Source organism: Gadus chalcogrammus, chromosome 23, assembly GCF_026213295.1.
Source record: "Gadus chalcogrammus isolate NIFS_2021 chromosome 23, NIFS_Gcha_1.0, whole genome shotgun sequence".
Classification (NCBI taxonomy): domain Eukaryota; kingdom Metazoa; phylum Chordata; class Actinopteri; order Gadiformes; family Gadidae; genus Gadus; species Gadus chalcogrammus.
This window is the reverse complement of record NC_079434.1, coordinates 1,860,227-1,880,734: the sequence shown is the minus strand read 5'-3', so window position 1 is coordinate 1,880,734 and position 20,508 is coordinate 1,860,227. Positions and strand designations below refer to the sequence as shown.

Here is a 20,508-nt window from a genome sequence, read left to right as displayed (position 1 = left end):
CATGTCGTATGATATCCATATGCTCCATGTTCTAGGGACCCCAGGTTGAAGATAAGCTTTAATCCCCTGCCAAGTAATGCAATAATTTGTTTTAAAAATGCTTATTAGCCTGAAGAATGGTTGACCAATGTGATGTCGTTGCTTTTTATAAACCAGTGTATTTTTTCATTTATTTTGCAAGAAATATGTATATATCAGTTATTATATATTGGACATAACATGTGGCCCAGTTCTGCCATACAATTCCTTTTTATTTGTTATGTTTTCTTTCAGGAGATCATTGAGGCCGCTGCCATCACAGAGCCCATCCCTCCACCACCTAAAGCACCTCTTCTGCATTGGAAGACCTAGGTTTATATATTTAGTTTTGTATGGCATAGGGGAAAAAATTATAAATTTAGAACTACATGTCGATTTATTTGTTTATTTATAGACTTGATCGCTGTTCTACACAATTAAAAAATTGTGAAGCTTTTGTCAGAGGCAAGACCCAAAGGACTTCCACACGTTTGATTTCAGATTTGCTGCACTTAAATTTGAGTTATTCGCGTACTCACATCTCTGGTTGCTCCCTAGTCACAGGGCGCACCAAGGACGCACTCGCAAACATACACAAACACACACACGGATCCGCTCGCTTCCTTCAGTTTCATTTTCCGGATTCGTATGGAAACGGAATGAAATGAGTTTACACTTCTGTCTTGATATCAGGCTAAAGCTCACTCAACCGTTTCGCAACGTTTAAATCGGTGCATCGACAGATTCTTGGTCATTTTAAATCGATTCAGGGGCCGACATATCGATGTAGTCACACCTGTGTTAATCCAACCGGATACCGATTCGTATCGATGAATCGTTACACCCCTAATATTTATGTTGATCTTGTATAATGTTTGATCCAAAATAAAGTTTCTGCAGTTTCTAACAGATTGTGAGCTTGATTGATCTTATCTAATCGTACAACGCTTTTCCAAGTGGGTAAGGTTGCATTCCTAAGACATTCAAACTATTACAGTAAAATTCCAGAAACAGATATTGTATCAAAAGCTAAAAAAAAATACATCAAAACCCAGTCAATGACTACTAATGACGTACTGTAACTGGGTCTTGAAGGGTTGTCGTCCCATTTCGTAGGGGTAGGGTTGAGGGGTAGGGGTAAGGGGTAGGGGTAGGGTTAAGGTGGAGATTTTTGTAGAGCAATGAATCCGGATTGGGCCTAACTCTATCGGCTCTCCTGCACGGGGTGCGGGCCGGCGGACTGACCTGAGCAGACAAAGCAGCAGTGGGAAGGCCGGGGCCTGCAGCCTGGGTAGTGGGTTGGGAGTTGGGCTGTGTGGGCTGCAGCAGAGCCTGGCCTGCTGCATGAGGTAGCTGGGGCTGACCCGCGGCCGGGGGCTGGAGATGACTACTTGAGGCCTCCGTAGCCACAAAGTCCTATTTTAAACAGTGTGTGTATGAATGTATGTAAAAATGAATAAATACATATATATATAAATACATACATGAACAAGTAAAGGTTAGTCATAATGCCACAGGTGTAATTGTTTGGATTCAAGGGGCGACCAACTGTTAAACAGTATATCATTACATCATCAGTACATTCCTAAAATAACCATATAAAATATAGAGATGTATTATTTTTTGTTTATTCTAAAACAAAAATCAGAAATCTTAATCATGAGACAAAAGCTTAGTTGGTTTGAAAACATTTTTAATACCAGGCATGATTCAACCCAGCAGGTTTAAAGGTAGACTGAATAGATTCAGTGGGAGATGTTGACCGAATGGGACATCATCATTATTATCGTTATCACCCACCTCAGAACTTTCGGATCCCTCCTTCACTCTGGGCGACTAGGAGAAACACATGAAGGTATGTTTAGAAAACAGTCTTCTCGTACACCCGAAAACAAGCCGACCATAACTTGAAGAGAGAACGAGATAGACACACACACAGATGTATGTGTGCACACAGACGTACACGCAACATAAAGAAATGATATTGTCCACTTTTGCCATTTGTTTAGCCTGCGTCTGACTGCCTGCATAGTCGACTTTGGGTTCTGTAACTGTAAAATCATTCACAGTTGGGATACGATTCTGTTACCTACATTATGTGAATTAAATTGTTTTAAATCTTATTTTTAAGTGTGTATAAATGTCAATTCAAGTGTGGCATTTCAATGCCAAAATAACATTGTCAAATGTGTAAAAGTACCAACTATGTATTTTGAATTTGAGATCAAACGAATGACAACTGGCAACAAATCAGAGCATTTTGTTGGATTGGCTTGAAAAAACTCAACATAGAAGAAGCAGAATTATTTGTAAGACAAAGAGTGATCACACAATTATACGGTCGTGTTCCAAACATCTGCAAAGGAAAGCCAGCAGAGACTGAATGGGTGTAGTGAACGGTCTCGGTTCTGATCGCTGCTCGAGGAACTGAATACAGTTTCAAAATGGAGACAAACTTGGGTCACTTTGTAGTAAAGCATTGTGATATCCTACGTAACGGTGTGAGGTTGCGCAGAACGCTGTCCACAGTTTCCATACCATTTTGGTTTGAGATCAGTTTCTATGTGTCAGTGCAACACAAAGTGAGGCATAGTAATAGCACTTAGGTTTCTGGTAGTTAATTATACCAGTAGTAACTCCTAAAAACGGTTCACCATGATGAATCATTCATCCAGCCACGATAGAAACAGAGCTCCACATTGGGAGAGGAAAAGCATTTAGCAGAGGCAGTGAAAGATGTGATTCATCAAAGAAACCAAATGTCAAATCAGTGGTTAAAGATGATCTTAATTCATTAGAGAGTCATTGGTCCACTCAGGTTAATCAGTAGTGCATTGTAGGTTTCGATTAGGACTTTTGATTAAGGTCAGTAAAAGTTACTGCAAACGTGATTGAAGAATAGAAATACACATGGCTTCCAGGAATGGGACCCCGCTCTGATCTCAGCTGGTTTACACACACCCACACTGGCTTTCTGAGAGCTCGGGAACAATTTAAAGATGCATCCAATGTTACCGTGGTGTGCAAATGATCCAAATTATCTATGCTGACCCCAACATAAATGCGCTAGGCTAGCCCTGGAAATACGAGCACAGTGTATGTATGTCTCCGACCCGGGGAGCATTCTGTCCTTCCCCGACGAGGGACTCGTGATCATTCACTGCCGGTCCTCCATTGCCCTTGTTGCATTCTTCCCTTTTACGACTGAACAAAACCCATTGTCTATTTGGACTGGAGCTAGCTAGAAACAACTGTTTCAAAGGCTAACCCTTGAAGAGCTTTTAACCACCTGTACATCACATTGCAAGAACCTACAGTCTCTTTACCTCTCTCTCCATGTCTCTGTCAACCGCTACCACTCTCCCTCTCTCCCAATGCCTCTGCTCTTCCTCTCTCCCCATGCCTCTACTCTTCCTCTCTCCCAATGCCTCTGCTCTTCCTCTCTCCCCATGCCTCTACTCTCCCTCTCTCCCCATGCCTCTGCTCTCCCTCTCTCCCCATGCCTCTACTCTTCCTCTCTCCCAATGCCTCTGCTCTTCCTCTCTCCCCATGCCTCTACTCTCCCTCTCTCCCCATGCCTCTGCTCTCCCTCTCTCCCCATGCCTCTACTCTTCCTCTCTCCCAATGCCTCTGCTCTTCCTCTCTCCCCATGCCTCTGCTCTCCCTCTCTCCCCATGCCTCTACTCTTCCTCTCTCCCAATGCCTCTGCTCTCCCTCTCTCCCCATGCCTCTGCTCTCCCTCTCTCCCCATGCCTCTGCTCTCCCTCTCTCCCCATGCCTCTACTCTCCCTCTCTCCCAATGCCTCTGCTCTCCCTATCTCCCCATGCCTCTGCTCTCCCTCTCTCCCCATGCCTCTGCTCTCCCTTTATCCCCATGCCTCTACTCTTCCTCTCTCCCCATGCCTCTACTCTCCCTCTCTACCCATGCCTCTACTCTTCCTCTCTCCCCATGCCTCTACTCTTCCTCTCTCCAAATGCCTCTACTCTTCCTCTCTCCAAATGCCTCTACTCTTCCTCTCTCCCCATGCCTCTGCTCTCCCTCTCTCCACAAGCCTCTCTCTCCAGGCCTGTCCCTCGCCATGTCTCTGGCCCGCTCTCCTCCTATGCTTGTCTGGGTGAATGTGTTCCTGTCCTGGTGGGACAGAGAGAGTCCCTTCCTTGTTAGGAACAGCCATGTGTATTGTGTTGGCAGAAGGACAACCCTGGCCGTGGGCAGCTCGAGCGGGAAGGAGAAGCGCACTTGTCGCCTGGGCGCGCAAACAGCCTTCGACTGCTGCTCCTTCGCCGGACACAAGATAATAAACACACACACACGCACACACACACATAGTGGGAGACTCAGTGGAGATAACACAATAAAAGACACACTGGCGAACACACTGACATGTGACAGACACTAGAGAGGAGCATGGAAACTATGGAAGTCGAACTGGTGATATGAGGACATTTGGACATTATGAGGACATCTGTCATAAGTGATTGTGAATCAGATTATAGACTGTGGGGACATGCTTTATCGGGTGCTAATGCGCCAGGAGGAGCAGGTTGAGAAAGAGAGGAGAAAGAGGAGGTGGAGGGGGTGGAGTAGGTCAAAGAGGTGGATGAGGAGAGGGAGAAAGTAGAGGGGGGGGGGGAGAAGGAGAAAGATTAGCAGAGGAGAAGAAAGAGGAGGAGGAGCAGAAAAGGAGGAAGAGGTGGGGGAGGAGGCGAATGGGAGGGGAACAGCAGAAAAAGGAGAAGAAGGAATGGGAAAAAAGGGAAGGGAAAGAGGATAAGCAGAAAGAAGAGTGGAAGCAAGAGGCTGAGTATGAGAAAGAAACAGAGGTGAGGAAGAAGAGGTGGAGGAGGAGAAGGAGAGGAAGAGTTGGAGGAGGTGAAGGAGGAGAGGAAGAAGAGGTGGAGAAGGAGGAGAGGAAGAAGAGTTGGAGGAGGAGAGGAAGTAGAGTGTGAGGAGGAGAGGATGAAGAGGTGGAGAAGGAGGAGAGGAAGAAGATGTGGAGAGGAAGTAGAGTGTGAGGAGGAGAGGATGAAGAGGTGGAGAAGGAGGAGAGGAAGAAGAGTTGGAGGAGGAGAGGAAGTAGAGTGTGAGGAGGAGAGGATGAAGAGGTGGAGAAGGAGGAGAGGAAGAAGATGTGGAGAGGAAGAAGAGTTTGAGGAGGAGAAGGAGAGGAAGAGGTGGAGGAGGTGAAGGAGGAGGAGAAGAAGAAGAGGTGGAGGAGAGGAAGAAGAGGTGGAGAAGGAGGTGAAGGAGGAGGAGAAGAAGAAGAGGTGGAGGAGAGGAAGAAGAGGTGGAGAAGGAGGTGAAGGAGACGGAGGAACAGCTCGGTGGCAGGGCTCACCCTCAAGGCGGCGACGGCGGCCTTGCCCTCCTCGCTCTCCACATCCAGCTCCTCGTCGCTCCACTCCCACTCGCCGTCCTCCGTCTTGTGGAGCCTCCCGCTGGAACCAGGGACCCGCCGCACCTGAACCCACACATACACACACACACCCACACACACACGCACACGTACGTCCGAAAAGACACACAAACACACATCGGTTTGTAGGCAGAAACCTGAGGATAATCTTAGTTTCTTTGTTGGTCGTCTTTAATGTAACCTTACTGACTGGCTCTTACGTTTGTTCTGATGTAGGTCATCTTTAATGTAACCTTACTGACTGGCTCTTACGTTTGTTCTGATGTAGGTCGTCTTTAATGTAACCTTACTGACTGGCTCTTACGTTTGTTCTGATGTAGGTTGTCTTTATGTAACCTTACTGACTGGCTTTTACGTTTGTTCTGATGTAGGTCGTCTTTATTGTAACCTTACTGACTGGCTGTTACCTTTGTGATGTAGGTCTTCTTCAATGTAACCTTACTGACTGGCTGTTACCTTTGTGATGTAGGTCTTCTTTAATGTAACCTTACTGACTGGCTCTTACCTTTTTCGACCTCTCTGTTATTGTTGGCGCTCTTTGAAGTAACCTCTCCTGCAAGTATTCGTTGTTCTGCCATAAAACAAGGAGAATGGATTAATTTGACATGGGGCACAGCTGTATCAATAGGGACACAATAATCTCCGTTGCAACTCCAAATCAAGGAATATATAAATATGCAGTTCCCCAAAAAAAAGGATTGGGGAGAGGGAACTTGGAATGTCAGTGGCGGATTCAGGGGGGGGGGGGGGGCACCATGGTTGAAAAAGTCGCCCTCAAGAGTGGCGAATACGACAGAAAGTGCCTTATTGTCTGCCCTTTACATGTGAAAAAAATTATTGGGTGCCCTCTGGTGCCCCTTCATACAATAAATTATGATGATGAGCCCTATAGATAAGAAAATCCGATAACGTGCCTCAATGAGTGCCCTCTTAATGCCCTTACAGTGCCTCCATGGTTGAAAAAGTGCCTTCTAGAGTGGTGAATACGAGATAAAGTGCCTTATTGGCTGCCCTTTACAGGTGAAAAAAATGAATGAGGGCCCTCTCATTAATTAATTATGACGATGTGCACTCTAGAGCAAGAATGTGCCCTTTTTATTGTTTGCCCCTTCCCTTCAAACACTCTGAGTCCGCCACTGAATTCAGTGGTGGTAGCTGCGAGCAGCCTCATCATCTTGATAAACATCTCATTGAAATTCTGACAAATGCTGCCCTCTGATGTGCATTGTGAGTACTGCGGACGTGTCACGTAAGGTCTTTTACTAAAACCAAAGAGGGTGGACTGGGCTGTGAATGTGATAAAGCTGAGACAGCACTATCGTTGTTCCCCGAGCTACAAATAGATCAAGCTCTGGCCGATCAGCCACAGACTGCAGCGGCAACTTCAGCAGTGGATAAAGTAAACAAGATGGATTATAAAGCTAAATCGAAAATTCTGACTGACACCACGACAAGCAGAAAAGCAACTCAGAATTGGGTTGGAATGTCACAAATATGAGGAGCACTTATCTGGTTTGTTGAAGAGAAACTATTTCACTGAAATAAAAGTTATGATGAGATCTATGATGATAAATCATGAGTGGTCTGTGCCATCACAAGATGGTAATTAGACTCTGGATGGTAAATGTGTAAGTAAGTTTGTAAATCAGGGTCAAGGGAGATCTAAGATTATGTGATTATTTTTATAATTTTATTCGGATTATAATGTAGAATATCGGTATAATGGTAATGTTAAAATGACATTATTTGTCATCATTAAGCTTAATAAAATTATATATATATATATATATATATATATATATATATATAATAATCCGTTCCGGTGTTGAGGCTCCAGCAGCTCATCCACTAAACATGAATTTTCTTCACTCAACAAGGTCCGATCAGTGTAATGACATCATTATATATATATAGGCAGTGTGGCCATTTATATATATATATAATGATGTCATTACACTGATCGGACCTTGTTGAGTGAAGAAAATTCATGTTTAGTGGATGTGCTGCTGGAGCCTCAACACCGGAACGGATTATTCATCACGCAGAGACTGACTCAGGATGAGGGGAGTCGCACCTACCTTTGCTTTCTGGAAAAACTTGTTCTTCAGCAGCTCTGCGGATGTAGGCCTGGAGAAGGGAGGGGAACCAGGCCAGTAAACAGTAAAACACCTTCAGCCAATAAAAGGGCTGCAAAACGGGACCTCAGCCACTGACTTCTGGAGCGGATTTGGCCTCGTCAGCAGCATCATATGTCTGACTTTTTCTAGAGTAAGAGAATACTGGGTATTTTCTCGAAGGGGTTCTCCATATGATATGTGACTGGGCTCATGTTTTAGACCTTTTCTCTGGCTCCTTCTGAAGACATAGGGAGATCATCTTCCTGAAGGATTTTCCGTATTTCTTCACCATCTCCTTGTCTGCGATGCCCGTCTCAAGACCGGGGGGGTCGTTCTGCAGGGTCAACATCAGCACCTGCACACACACACACACACACACACACACACACACACACACACACACACACACACACACACACACACACACACACACACACACACACACACACACACACACACACACACACACACACACACGATTGAATACATAAATAAACATTAAAATCCATCAGTTGTTCAAGTCAGATACACATAGCCAGTGGGGGGGGGCCGGACACCGTCTGGGCCCCGGTGCAGTGCACCGGTTGCCGTGTCGATATTTACGCCACTGCACATAGCACTAGGCAGTGTGGCCATTTAAACATACAATCCAGGTATATGACAGATGATCTTATACCGTAATGGTGTCTAATGGTGCGTAGGATGGGATGTGAGAGGGTGTGAAATTATGTAACGGTGTGTCATGGTGAGTATGATGTGTGTAATGGTGTGTAATGTGTGTGAGTGTGTAATGGTGTGTAAGATAGTGCAGTCCTGCCTCACCTTCATGGGCGGGTACTTGTGATAGGGTGCGGCGCCGGTGGCGAGCTCGATGGCTGTGATGCCGAAGCTCCAGATGTCTGCTTTAAAGTCGTAACCCCTGACCTGCAGAGGAGAAGATGAAGCTCCAGAAACTACTCCGGATTCACTCTCAGACCTCACTGCAAGTAACACGGCCACTTGAGAGGACATTCTGCATTTTATTACCCTCTCTTACTTTTTATTTGACCTTTTTTATCTATCTATCCCACCTTGTTATACTGCACATGCGATCGTGAAATTTGAGCTGGTGGCAACTTCCCCCAGCTCATCTGTGAGTACTGACCTAGTATCACAGAGACAAACAAAGAGTCCCACTGAAGCACACAAGCCAGGAGCCACAGAGCTCAGGACCCCCAACACAGTCCTTTAGGAGCCCCTCACACTCCAAAAGGGTCCCAGCTGCAACTGGTACTTTCTGTCATGGGCTGCATGGATAATGTTTATGAATATCCCGTTGCCATGGTGACGGCGCTCACCTGCTCCATGACCTCGGGGGCCATCCAGCACGGCGTTCCCACGAAAGTCTTGCGCACCTTATTCCTGGTGATGTCCCCGCCAGTCGCCAGGAAGGCACTGACGCCGAAGTCTAGGGAGGAGCAGAGGCCACGCCCATCAGGATACAAACACAAGAGACACAGAGGCCACGCCCATCAGGATACAAACACAAGAGACACAGAGGCCACGCCCATCAGGATACAAACACAAGGAGACGTCATTGTGGACGGACCAGGGTTAAGTGACTCTGCTTAAGGGGGCTGGGGGTTGGACCAGGGTTTAGTGACTCTGCTTAAGGGGGCTGGTGGTTGGACCAGGGTTAAGTGACTCTGCTTTAGGGGGCTGGGGGTTGGACATGAGGCTGCTGCAGCAGAAGGCCGGGACTTGTTCCCGCTGGAGTTTGGTGAGTTATCTTCACTCTTCAAGGGTAATCTTCACAGTTCAAGGGTCTGGGGGAGCCATGGACTTATGTGGGCCTGCAAACCCCTGGTAACTCAATAATGGTTAAATTTAGGTGAATAAAGTTTAAATATCCTTCCAAACCATAATGGGTTAGGGTCAGAGCGCGCTGGATAAAGCTTGCTCACCGTCGGTCAGAGAGTCAACTGCATGGTGTTGAATGGCTTCCTGAATACATACCTGCGATCTGCACAGAGCCATCTTCTCCCAGCAGAATGTTGCCCGCCTTCAAGTCCCTTTAGAAAGAAGATCAAAGGGAGGATTGGACTGCATGTGCACCTTATCGTTGGCAAACATTACGTTACCTCTGGTTGTATAAGACCTGTAGCGTTTGATCAGCATTGGGTGAACTGCAAACGTTTGAGAAGGGTTATTCCATTACTTCTAAAGGTAACTAATTTGGCCATTAATAAAGACAACAACAGGGATGTGTGCTCACAACAACCTTGTGTCCCTCACACCATCACATCTCAACATTCAAACAGCTTCTAAAATGTGTTCCTCTCATTCATCGTCTTTATTCTGCTGACACTGTCTCACTGTTTAGCAGACAGACGCTGGCCGTCCCTGGCATCAAACCTGTGGTCCATTGTATATACCCTACAGTAACTCCAGCACAGCAACAACACTGCGCACCGATGACTTGTACTTGTTGCCCGTATGTTAGGCTGACATTTGAGGCTTGACCTTTCACACTCACACACATCACACAGGTGTGATCACACACAATAAAAGGACCCTCATTTAGGTGCAGCGGACTCTGCCTGAGTGACGTTAAGTTCGACCTTTAAAGGGGACATATTATGAAAACAACACTTTTCCTGGGATTTGGGGTGTTGTGTTGGATCTCTGGTTCTCCCAGACACATACAAACTTTGAAATAAATCCGTACATGATTGGGGTATGAGTATGAGTGAGATATGCATGGAGATTCCATACAAAAATAAATAATAATAATTTGCCATGTCACTGCCTGGCAGGGAGTCCGGCAGACTGCCGCTGAAGCTCCCAAGGCCGGAGCTGCCGGACTGCCACTGAAACTCTGGCGGCAGTCCGGCAGCTCCGTCAGGGGAGCTTTGGCGGCAGTCCGGCAGCTCCAGCGGGGGGAGATCGGCGGCAGTCCGGCAGCTCAGGCGGGGGGAGATCGCTTTCTCCTCCATGTCGCCGTTCAATCTGGACTTCAGAGAGTCAAAGCCATAGTTCCTTACCCCCAATTATTCTCACCCATGGCAGAGATAACCCCCACTACGAGTCTTTACTTATTGTGGAGATACCAAAGACGTCAGACGCAGTCTTTATGATTCATAATATCATCAGAGGCGCACATAGCTTTCGGCCGTGATATCAGATATTATATTATATCGATACCTATATATTATTATATGTGTGGTTCTATCTGTGGTTCACCCCCACAGCTAGTTTGTATGCAATGGGCAGCAGCACATTTGCATTAAAGCTACAGACACCAGATACGGACGGATTGTTACTGGGAATTTGTCGATAGTTTAAATGTTCTTTTCCCTCACTCTCCACCTCATCCCTAACTCTCCACCTCAAGCTGGTGTGTAGTGAGCGTTCGGGCGTCGATTGGTCGCCGTGCATCACCCAAGTGGGTGCTACATATTGGTGGTGGTTAGTGAGGTCCCCCCCTTCACTTTAGTCGTCTTTTGAGTGTTATTAATTCTTCATGTTTAACCTCTGTCTTATAACTTTATGCTCTGTAAGGTGACCTTGAGTGTCTTGAAAGGCGCCCTTTAAATAAAATTATTATTATTATTATTATTATTACCAGAAACAGCAGTAGGCAAGATTTTTTTTTCCTAAAAGCTATTTCCAGCAAATGGCTTTAAAAACATGTTTTCTGGAATTCATTTACTATGTTTACTTGTTGGGAAAACACCATAATAAACACCATAATATGTCTGCTGCTGCATTGATGCAGCAGCATCAATGATTAAACACAGGTGGCCGTTTCCCTCAGCGGGTTGGTCAATGTTCGCTCCGCTACCGACGGCTGCTACTTCATTTCCTCTCATATTAATATTATTAGTGTCCACGCCTCCTGAAAGGCAGACGGAGAGACGATGCTCTTGCATACACCGCCAGCGCCTCAACACCCAGACATAGTCGTCTTGGCAACAGACTTGCCGCCAAATAGATAAAGCATGACTAAGGGGTCACACAAAATGCGAGGAAATCGCAAAGAAAAACAAAGATTGAAGCAGTGTCACATTTCAAAAGGAAGTCACTTCTCGCGGCGCCATCGTGGACCCAATGTCTGGGTAGACTGGGGAAATCCCTTAATGATTCATAGTCTAATGTAGACCTGTAGGCCCTAGATTTAAAACCCCTTAATGTTTAATAGTATAGTGTAGACCTGTAGGCCTCCTACAGTAAACCCCTTAATGTTTCATAGTCCAGGCTTCCTAAAGTAAAACACCTTTGCCCCTGCCTGGTCATAACTAAAAATATAACTTGTAATTCCCTTTGGATAAAAGGGACTGCTAAAATTATCAAAGAATTAAATTTCCAATTGGCCAATAAGATTCATTTTTATTATATAATATTAACATTATTGTTATTAGATTGACCATTTCCCCCAAGATTTTGTACTTAAGAGTGCACCTCCTTCTTGTGAACAGGAGGGGGCACTAGAGTTGAAAGCCCTGTCAAATGCAGCTGGATTAGAAAGTCTTCTGGACCACTTCTATGAACACATGGGTGAGGGAGAGGCAATGACAAGAGAGTCCCTTTGAGAGTGTGGTATATGACGAGACAGAAGACACGTCAGAGCTTCAGGTTAATACGCCTGTCAATCCAACACCAGCCCAAGCATCATCTGGTCCACTAAACACCAGAGACATCTTCTGGTCCACATAACACCAGAGACGTCATCTGGTCCACACAATACCAGAGACATCATCTGGTCCACAAAACACCAGCCCAGAGACATCTTCTGGTCCACACAACACCCGACACATCATCTGGTCCACAGAACACCAGACACATCCTCTGGTCCATGCCGATACACACACACCCATTGTCACTTATAAAGTAGACATTCGTACATAGTTACAAACTGATAAATGTGTACACAGAAACACACCCTGACAAAAATCACACAGAGAAACACGCACATACACACACACAGTAATCTATCTCTAAGGATATATCCAAGGACTAGTGACTGTACCTCGGTTGTCCAGCAGAACCAGTAAGTCAGTTCAACTCTCTGCCTCTAACGCAATGCCAAATATCCTCTTTTCAGGAGAACAACACATAGTAAACATCTAACATGAGGCCACATAGCCTCCTCTTCAGGAGAACTTCTCCAAACACACAGTGTGCCGAGGACTCAAGTTCACAGGTTCAACCGGGGAGGTCTTTGAGAAAGAAAAACCGGAATCAGAACACTGAATGCTCGAGTGTTTGAACGCAACTCTTGTGCCCGGGGGTTTTCAGTAAAAATACCAACGATCAATAGATCTTACAGGGCTTTGGAGTAGGGTGGGGAGGGGTGCGGCCTGTTGCAAGGAATGCAGTGTTTGCATTGGGAGATATGACGATAAGCACTGAAACCTGCTAATGGCTCATACAGCCACCAGAACCCAAACAGGGTACTCACCCCCGGTCAGAGCAGATGGTCGGGGACAAGGCCAGTACTGGAAGACCCCGTCACTTTCTGTGTTGTGTTAAATAGGTCCCACTTTCCCTACATTTTACAGTCATTATGATTTGATGGAATACATTGCCCCCCAACTGTACCAGACAGTCGGTACAAGAAAAATCACATGGCTGCAGAGCAGTATTCATTGTGTGCTAATCCTGTGGGAAAACACGCTGCAGAGAAACATGCTAACACGCTGAAGAGGAACAAATTCACAAGCTGCAGAGGAACACGCTTACACGCTGTAGAGGAACATGCTGCAGAGGAACATGCTGCAGAGGAACACGCTAACACGCTGCAGAGGTACATGCTAACATGCTGCATAGGAACACGCTAACATGCTGTAAAGGAACATGCTAACATGCTGTAGAGGAAAGTGCTAACACTGTACGATAAGGCAGCATCACATCTGGCTAGCCCATGACAAGCCAAACTCACTGGCTAGTGTTTTACAAATTTACATCAGATCTAGCTCGCCTATGATAAGCTTACATATACACACACAGACATAGATCATATTACATCTGGCTAGCGCGCACACACACACACACACATAGATCACCCAACACCCCCACACCCAACCACCCACCAAGATCCCCACACACACATACCCAAAGCAACAATCACTCCCATCCCCAAACGCACATACACACACACAGTTATTTAGTGGCAGTAAATTCAGGCCGTGTCCTCATGGAAAGGTGTTTTTTTGTGAAAACGCAGAAGTCTGGTGCGTTTGGGCCGACCTTCCAGACGGATCCGGTGTTTTCGGTGGCCACCAAACACCAAATACGCAAACGATGACGTCATCGACCCCCAACCAGGTGGGGAACCTAGAGTTCCGTAGGTTTTGTTTGATAAGATTTGTATTATTTTTGTAGCTTTAAATACAGCCCATTGGTAAATGTAATTACTAACTGTACATTAAAAAGTATTTTCTGCTCAATCTAAAAGGTTTCAAATCTGCTTTCTCTGCCTTTCTTCTTATTTTATTGGTGGACAACCAGCGTCACAGAGTGGCCTTGAATATGTACTACAGCGTTTCTACAGCTAGATGCGTTTTGGCAATGAGTCTTTACAGAGATATTCCTGAAAGGCATAAAAGGAAAACGGAGGGGAAAAGATTGTTCTATTTCATTCCTACTGACCTGACCGCCAGAGGCGGTGCTTCAGCGCACACGCAGGTCGAGTAATTATACCAACATAGTCACCTGGCTGTGACACCTGTGTGACCCGAGAATATCTATATATTCCGGAAGTCACCCGAGGATCTGTTCCTTCTATCTTCTCGCAGTAGCAGACTAGCAGGATACACAAACATTGTTTGTTGTAATATACCATTTTAACTTGTCGCAAGTAGCCTTGTAACCCAAGGGTTGGTGCCTCGATTCGACTTTGTCAACCAAAGGCTGCGACTTGCAATTTATTTTCGGCTCCGGTCAGGGGTGAGTTAAGTGTTTAGGCTTCGCGTAGCCGTTGGCTAGCGCAGCAGCTAATATCACCTTTCTACCTTTGCTTTTAATTTGCAGTCGGCGGCTAGCTTTTCAGTGTTGGACAACAGCAGAGACACCCTGCGCGATTAAGTTACAACGATCTCGGCCGCACATGCAAGGGTGGATAATCAGACGTCAAGCAGTTTCTGAAGGGAGCCACGGCCCCCGAGGGCACCAGCATGGGACGTAGCTTGCAAGTAGCTCTGAGGTCCTTATGTCTACCCCCATTTGAGCCGCTAAGTCAGGCAGCCCTGACGCGTCTGTCCATGAGGATGGCATTCCTACTTTCGGTTGCGACTGCAAAGTGGGTCGTCGAACTCCATGCCTTGTCAGTGAGCCAGGCATGTTTGCGCTGGCATTCAGATGGGTCAGGAGTGGTGCTCTGGCCGAATCCATCCCTCTTACCAAAACGATTGTTTCCCCATCCTGTAAACCAATCGATCGAGTTGGTTGCTTTCAATCCCCCAGGCTCTCCAGGGGGTGCAGAAAGAGTGTAGGACCCGCTGTGCCCGACGCTTAGGGCATATGTTGAAGCGACAACCAGCTTGCGTAAGACAGACTTTGTCTGTTAAGGGGGCTGCAGGAAGGGGGCTGCCCTGTCGAAACAGAGACTCTTCCACTTTATTGTAGATTTGGTCTAGAATGCATATAGAGCACAGGGGCTTCCTGGGCCCTTGGCCATTAAGTACCACTCTACCAGGAGTATGGCTACATTATGGGGTGCCTTGAAGGGGCTTTCACTTCAGGACATTTGCTCCGTGGCGACATGGTCCTTATCATGTACGTTTGCGCGGTTCAACAGAGTTATTGTCGCTGCTCCTCATCCTGTGGCGATGGCTGTCATGAGAACGGCTTCGAGCCCTTAATCGGTGAGTACACTTCGTGACCTTTATGGTATAAGTCATCCAGTGCTAAAGCACCATCTCTGGCAGTCAGTAGGAATGAAATAGAACGATAGTTACGTATGTAATGACGGTTCTATGAATTCCGGATGACCGCCAGAGTTCTCTGTCACTCAGACTTCTCAGATTTCGCGAGAAGATACTGTTGGAACAGATCCTCGGGTGACTTCCGGAATATATAGATATTCTCGGGCCACCTAGGTGACTTTGTTGGTATATTTACTCGACCTGCGTGTTCCCGAGATGGAACATCCAGTGCTAAAGCACCGGTCATCCGAAATTCATAGAACCGTAGTTACAAACGTAGCTATAGTTTTCAACCGTGTGCACGGGCCTGAGAGGGATCTTTTTACGGATTATAGGGGTGGTGTGGATGCACAGGGGGGGCGTTCTCATCAGCCTGCCCTGACCCCAGCCTCCAACATGAAACCTTAGTCTGCGAGTGGATACACACAACACTCAACTTCAAGGCTTTGATCCCTGTCTTTGGGTGACGGCCGCGGCCATAGTGTGAACTGTGGTGTTGATGATGTGCATCAGGCCCGGTCACCTGACCCTGTGAGTATTGATCTGACCGGCAGTGAGGAGCAAGAAGAGGTCCTTTAATCCTGCCTGCTCACTGCAGCAGAATCCTTGCTTGTTGACCGTCCTGATGCACTCGTTAACATCCAAAAACGAGCAAGAGGGGGAGAGTGATCAGTAGAAGAAGGGTTGAAGCCTGACCCTGGGAGACATCAGAGGAAACTTCCATATGAACTGCCCGTCCCCCTCCTTTAGCTCCTGATTTACTCCACATGTCCAGAGTACGTTTTATATACGTCCTAGCACCCCGAGTTGACCGGCTGCTCCTAGGGCTCTGGGGCCCCACACCGGCCCCTGGCACCACATCCTGGAGGGAGCCCTAAAATTCTGACACATTTGTAGGTTCGTTGGGGAGGGATTTGACTTTGGGAGGGATTTTACCTTTGCAAGGTTTATTGTTCATTACAACATAATTCTCTGAGCTGTATGGTTTCTAGATCAACCCCCACAGCTTCATTGAGCTTCCCCAATGTTGTGCACACAGAGCAGCACTTATTTTCCCTCCCTCCCAGGCAGGGCTCTGCTAGCCGCGGGATGCGGGTTCCACCAGCGCCACGGCGCAGAGAGGTCACCCTCAACGCCCTGTGAACGCCAAGGTGCTGAACTTTGCTGGCTGTGGTGAATGTCTTGTGGTGGGCCCCCGGCCCTCAAGGTCAGTGTTGATACAGACTCATTAGGAAGCACAATACTAGCGGTGTGGGAGAGTCGTGTTTCATGTCTGGTGACAGCAGGGATACACAGAAGTTACATTAAAAGGTAGCATACCTTTAAACATAGCTCTGAGGTTCATCATTTTGATCATCACACCTCAAGTGGGTTGTAGGCGGTGGAAATAGTATTTGTGTGTGTGTGTGTATGCCAGTGTGCATGGGTGTGTGTGTGCGATTGTCCACGTGTGTCTGTGTGTGTCAGTATCCATGTGTGTGTGTGTGTGTGTGTGTGTGTGTGTGTGTGTGTGTGTGTGTGTGTGTGTGTGTGTGTGTGTGTGTGTGTGTGTGTGTGTGTGTGTGTGTGTGCGTGTGTGTGTGTGAGTTTGTCTCTCTCTGTCTCTGTGTGCGTGGGCGTGTAAGCAGGGCTGTCAAGTTCTGGGCGTTGTAGGAAGGCCTCATGATCCATTATTAGGTCATATGCATTATACAATTAATTAATTAAGAGTAATAGGCTATATTGTGTTTGAAATAACATTAATTATGATTACAATTATATCGAAGGCTCGGTAGTTTCTGTTCTGACAATAGTGGGGTTTACCTGACGGTAAGACTGAGGTCAAAACACCTACCATCTACAAACTCATTCACACCGTGTCTATAAAGAAAGGGCAAAAATAAAGTATGTTTTCATTCTGAAACGGTGGCATGTTGTCTGAGACGCTCCACTCTGGTGCTGAGTGTGAGCGTGTAAGGTCGGCCTTTTGGCCCATGGCGCAGCCTCATCCATAGTGAGCCATTAACCAGAGAACCAGAGTCTCCCCTCCTGTGGTCTCTGCGTCGCGTGGCGCGGCCCGCGCTCCTCCTTCACACTGAAGCTCTGCCCTAACCCTGCTGGATCCCAGAGGGGATCTGCACCCAGCTTGACTCAGAGCCAAAGGGGATCTGAACCCAGCTGGACTCACAGTGACCTCCTCCAAGCACCACTAACTATGGCCCATTGAGTTCATCCCGAGATAACCTGCCTGTTTCTTTTCATGGCCCTTCTGAGTGGTGGTAGAGTGGTGGGGGACCAGGAGGACTTAGATTGAGCCCCGCCCCAGTGTATCCGGCTGCACGGTACCTGTGGATCTGTCCGTTCTTGTGCACGTACTCCAGCCCCAGCAGCACCTCCTTCAGCATGGTGGCGATGCTGGCCTCGTCCAGGACACCCGTCTTGTGCTCCCCGCGAGAGATGATGTGCTTGATCACATCCAGCATGGACCCTGCAGGAGCAGAGCACACGGGTCAGGATACACACGCACACACACACACACACACACACACACACACACACACACACACACACACACACACACACACACACACACACACACACACACACACACACACACACACACACACACACACACACACACAGAATACAGAGGCCCGTTGGTCAGTAGATCAGTATTGTCCAGCGGGGGACTGATGTGTCCTCTGACGCTCTCTGGATGGAACCGGAGAACACAGAGACGTCTGAGGGGGACAGGAGAGCAGAACCGGCCTACTGACCAGCACCTTCTAATGGGTGAGCAGGCACTCTGAAGAGAACTCTGATGACCTCGGAGGTCAGTAGTGAACAGCCTCCTCCCCAGGGGCCCATGGCAGAGCGGGACGGTGTGGGTATGACCCGCAGGAGGCCCCTAGCCCACTGTACCCCCACATTAAACCAACACTACACTCCCTGCCCCTGTGGGAGCAAGCCAAGAGCTAGCCAGGACCTAGCACCAGGACCAGGACCTAGCACCAAGCTCACCTGAAGCTCACACTGGAGCTACTGTGTTAGCCCCTCGAGCTCAGCATGGCGTGGAGCTACTGCGTTATCGACTTGAGCTTAGCATGGCGCAAGGCCAATCCATCAAAACAGACCCTTAACAACCACATACTGTACATAATAAAAAGATTAGAGGTCAATGTTTCCCTCGACCAGTGGATCTGCTTCCTGCTGAAAGACAAACAGCTTATGACCTCAAACAAGGCGTTCATGTAATCACCCTGTCACTAGAAACAAGGTGGCCTGAGGAAGAGGAGGAGGAGGAGGACGGTTAGGAGGATGAGGAAGAGGAGGACGAGGAGGGGTAGGAGGACAAGGAGGACGGGGAGGAAGAGGGGGACGAGGAGGTAGAGAAGGACAAGGATGAGGAAGAAGAGGAGGAGGAAGGGGAGGACGAGGAGGAGGACGAGGAAAACGAGGAGGAAGAGGAGGAGGAAGGAGGATGGGGGGCAGTTGGGTGTAACGTATCCGTGAGATTGAGCCCCACGTTCATAAGCTGAAGTTACAGGGGTCTGACAGCAGCTCCCAGCTGAACAGGGTAACCTGCTGGATCATCTCTCCCAGCCCTTGGTCCTAGTCCAGGGTCTAGGTTGTCCAGGGTCTGGTGGTCCAGGGTCTAGGTGGTCCAGGGTCTAGGCGTCAGACAGACATTCCCCCGTGTGATAGGCTGTATGCCTGGGCGACAGCTCAATGAAAAGGGGGAAGGGTGTCGGGGAGCTTAACTCTGTGTGTGTGTGTGTGTGTGTGTGTGTGTGTGTGTGTGTGTGTGTGTGTGTGTGTGTGTGTGTGTGTGTGTGTGTGTGTGTGTGTGTGTGTGTGTGTGTGTGTGTGTGTGTGTGTGTGTGTGTGTGTGTGTGTGTCCAGAATAGGGCCGCTGCTCTCCATGGGGACCAGAAAGTGCTGATGTTTCAGAACACAGCCTCCCTCACTCGCACCCTGTCCCAGAAAACAAACCGCCACGGAGCTCGCTGAGCAGAGACAAAACAACACCGCAAAACAAAGCTCAACATGGCCTGTATGCAGAACACACACCACCACCACACGGTCACGCACACAAACACACAAAGGAACCACAGGGGCCTGGATGCTTTGCCAGCGTCGGCCAGGGGCCAAATGTGAGACAGGTTGTGACAGAGGCTGGGCGCCAGACGACCAGGACACCAGGATGATGTCCTGGTGTCCTGGACATCATCCAGGACACCAGGACAACAGCTCCATCACTTTAGGACCGCCCTCCCCCCTCCCCCACCCAACTCAGAGCCAGCAGCCATCGCACTGCACCCTAGAGTAGATAGTCCCGGACCAGACTAGACCAACCAGGGTCCAGGACCAGACCAGGTTTACTCAGAGAGAGAGAGAGAGAGAGAGAGAGAGAGAGAGAGAGAGAGAGAGAGAGAGAGAGAGAGAGAGAGAGAGAGAGAGAGAGAGAGAGAGAGAGAGAGAGAGAGAGAGAGAGGGCAGGCGAGAGTGACAAAGCAGAAATGTGTGAGGGCAGGCGAGAGTGACAGAGCAGAAATGTGTGAGGGAGCTTAAGTGTTTGAGACGCATAGCGAGAGAGTGCCAACATGAGAGGGAGAGAGAGAGCGCAATGGTGGAAGTGGTGATGAAGCTGGGTTCAACGGGTTTGTGCTGCAGGGAGGGCTCTCTCTCCCTCTCTCAGAGTAAACAGTAAACCTGGGCAAGCAGACAGAGCATAGAGAGACAGAAATAGAGAACATGATCCAGGGAGAGGCAGAGGGAGACGGAGAGAGAGTCTGAGTCTGCCCAAACTAACTGAGATACCATCAAAGGAGTTTTTGGGCTCAGAGACACTTTAATGACATCTCAACTCACTCTAAGTCCTTTTGGATAAAGCGTCTGCTAAATGACTGTATATAACTGCTACAGTGGGTTTATTTTTTTTACATTATAATCTCTCTCTCTGGCTCTCTCTCTCTCCCTCTCGCTCTCCCTCTCCCCCTCTCTCCCTCTCCCCCTCTCTCCCTCCCCGTGGAGCGCCCCACACACAGTAGCTGACAGGATCAATAGGACCTT

The 20,508-nt window shown here is 47.8% G+C and overlaps 1 protein-coding gene across 2 annotated transcripts in view; it reads right to left on the bottom strand.

Moving 5' to 3' along the window:
* Positions 1-20,508, bottom strand: part of LOC130377145 (serine/threonine-protein kinase OSR1-like) — a 51,395-nt gene that overhangs the window by 7,080 nt on the left and 23,807 nt on the right. The window contains exons 4-14 of one of the 2 annotated variants that reach the window (XM_056584134.1): positions 17,782-17,923; positions 9,548-9,603; positions 8,890-8,999; positions 8,375-8,476; positions 7,774-7,907; positions 7,514-7,562; positions 5,941-6,006; positions 5,358-5,480; positions 4,259-4,297; positions 1,819-1,854; positions 1,264-1,434 (exon numbers count right to left, since the gene is read on the bottom strand). In XM_056584134.1, coding sequence (XP_056440109.1) covers positions 1,264-1,434; positions 1,819-1,854; positions 4,259-4,297; positions 5,358-5,480; positions 5,941-6,006; positions 7,514-7,562; positions 7,774-7,907; positions 8,375-8,476; positions 8,890-8,999; positions 9,548-9,603; positions 17,782-17,923 — 1,028 coding nt within the window. The remainder of the gene's footprint in view (positions 1-1,263; positions 1,435-1,818; positions 1,855-4,258; positions 4,298-5,357; positions 5,481-5,940; positions 6,007-7,513; positions 7,563-7,773; positions 7,908-8,374; positions 8,477-8,889; positions 9,000-9,547; positions 9,604-17,781; positions 17,924-20,508) is intronic. The other variant, XM_056584136.1, reaches the window with a different exon arrangement.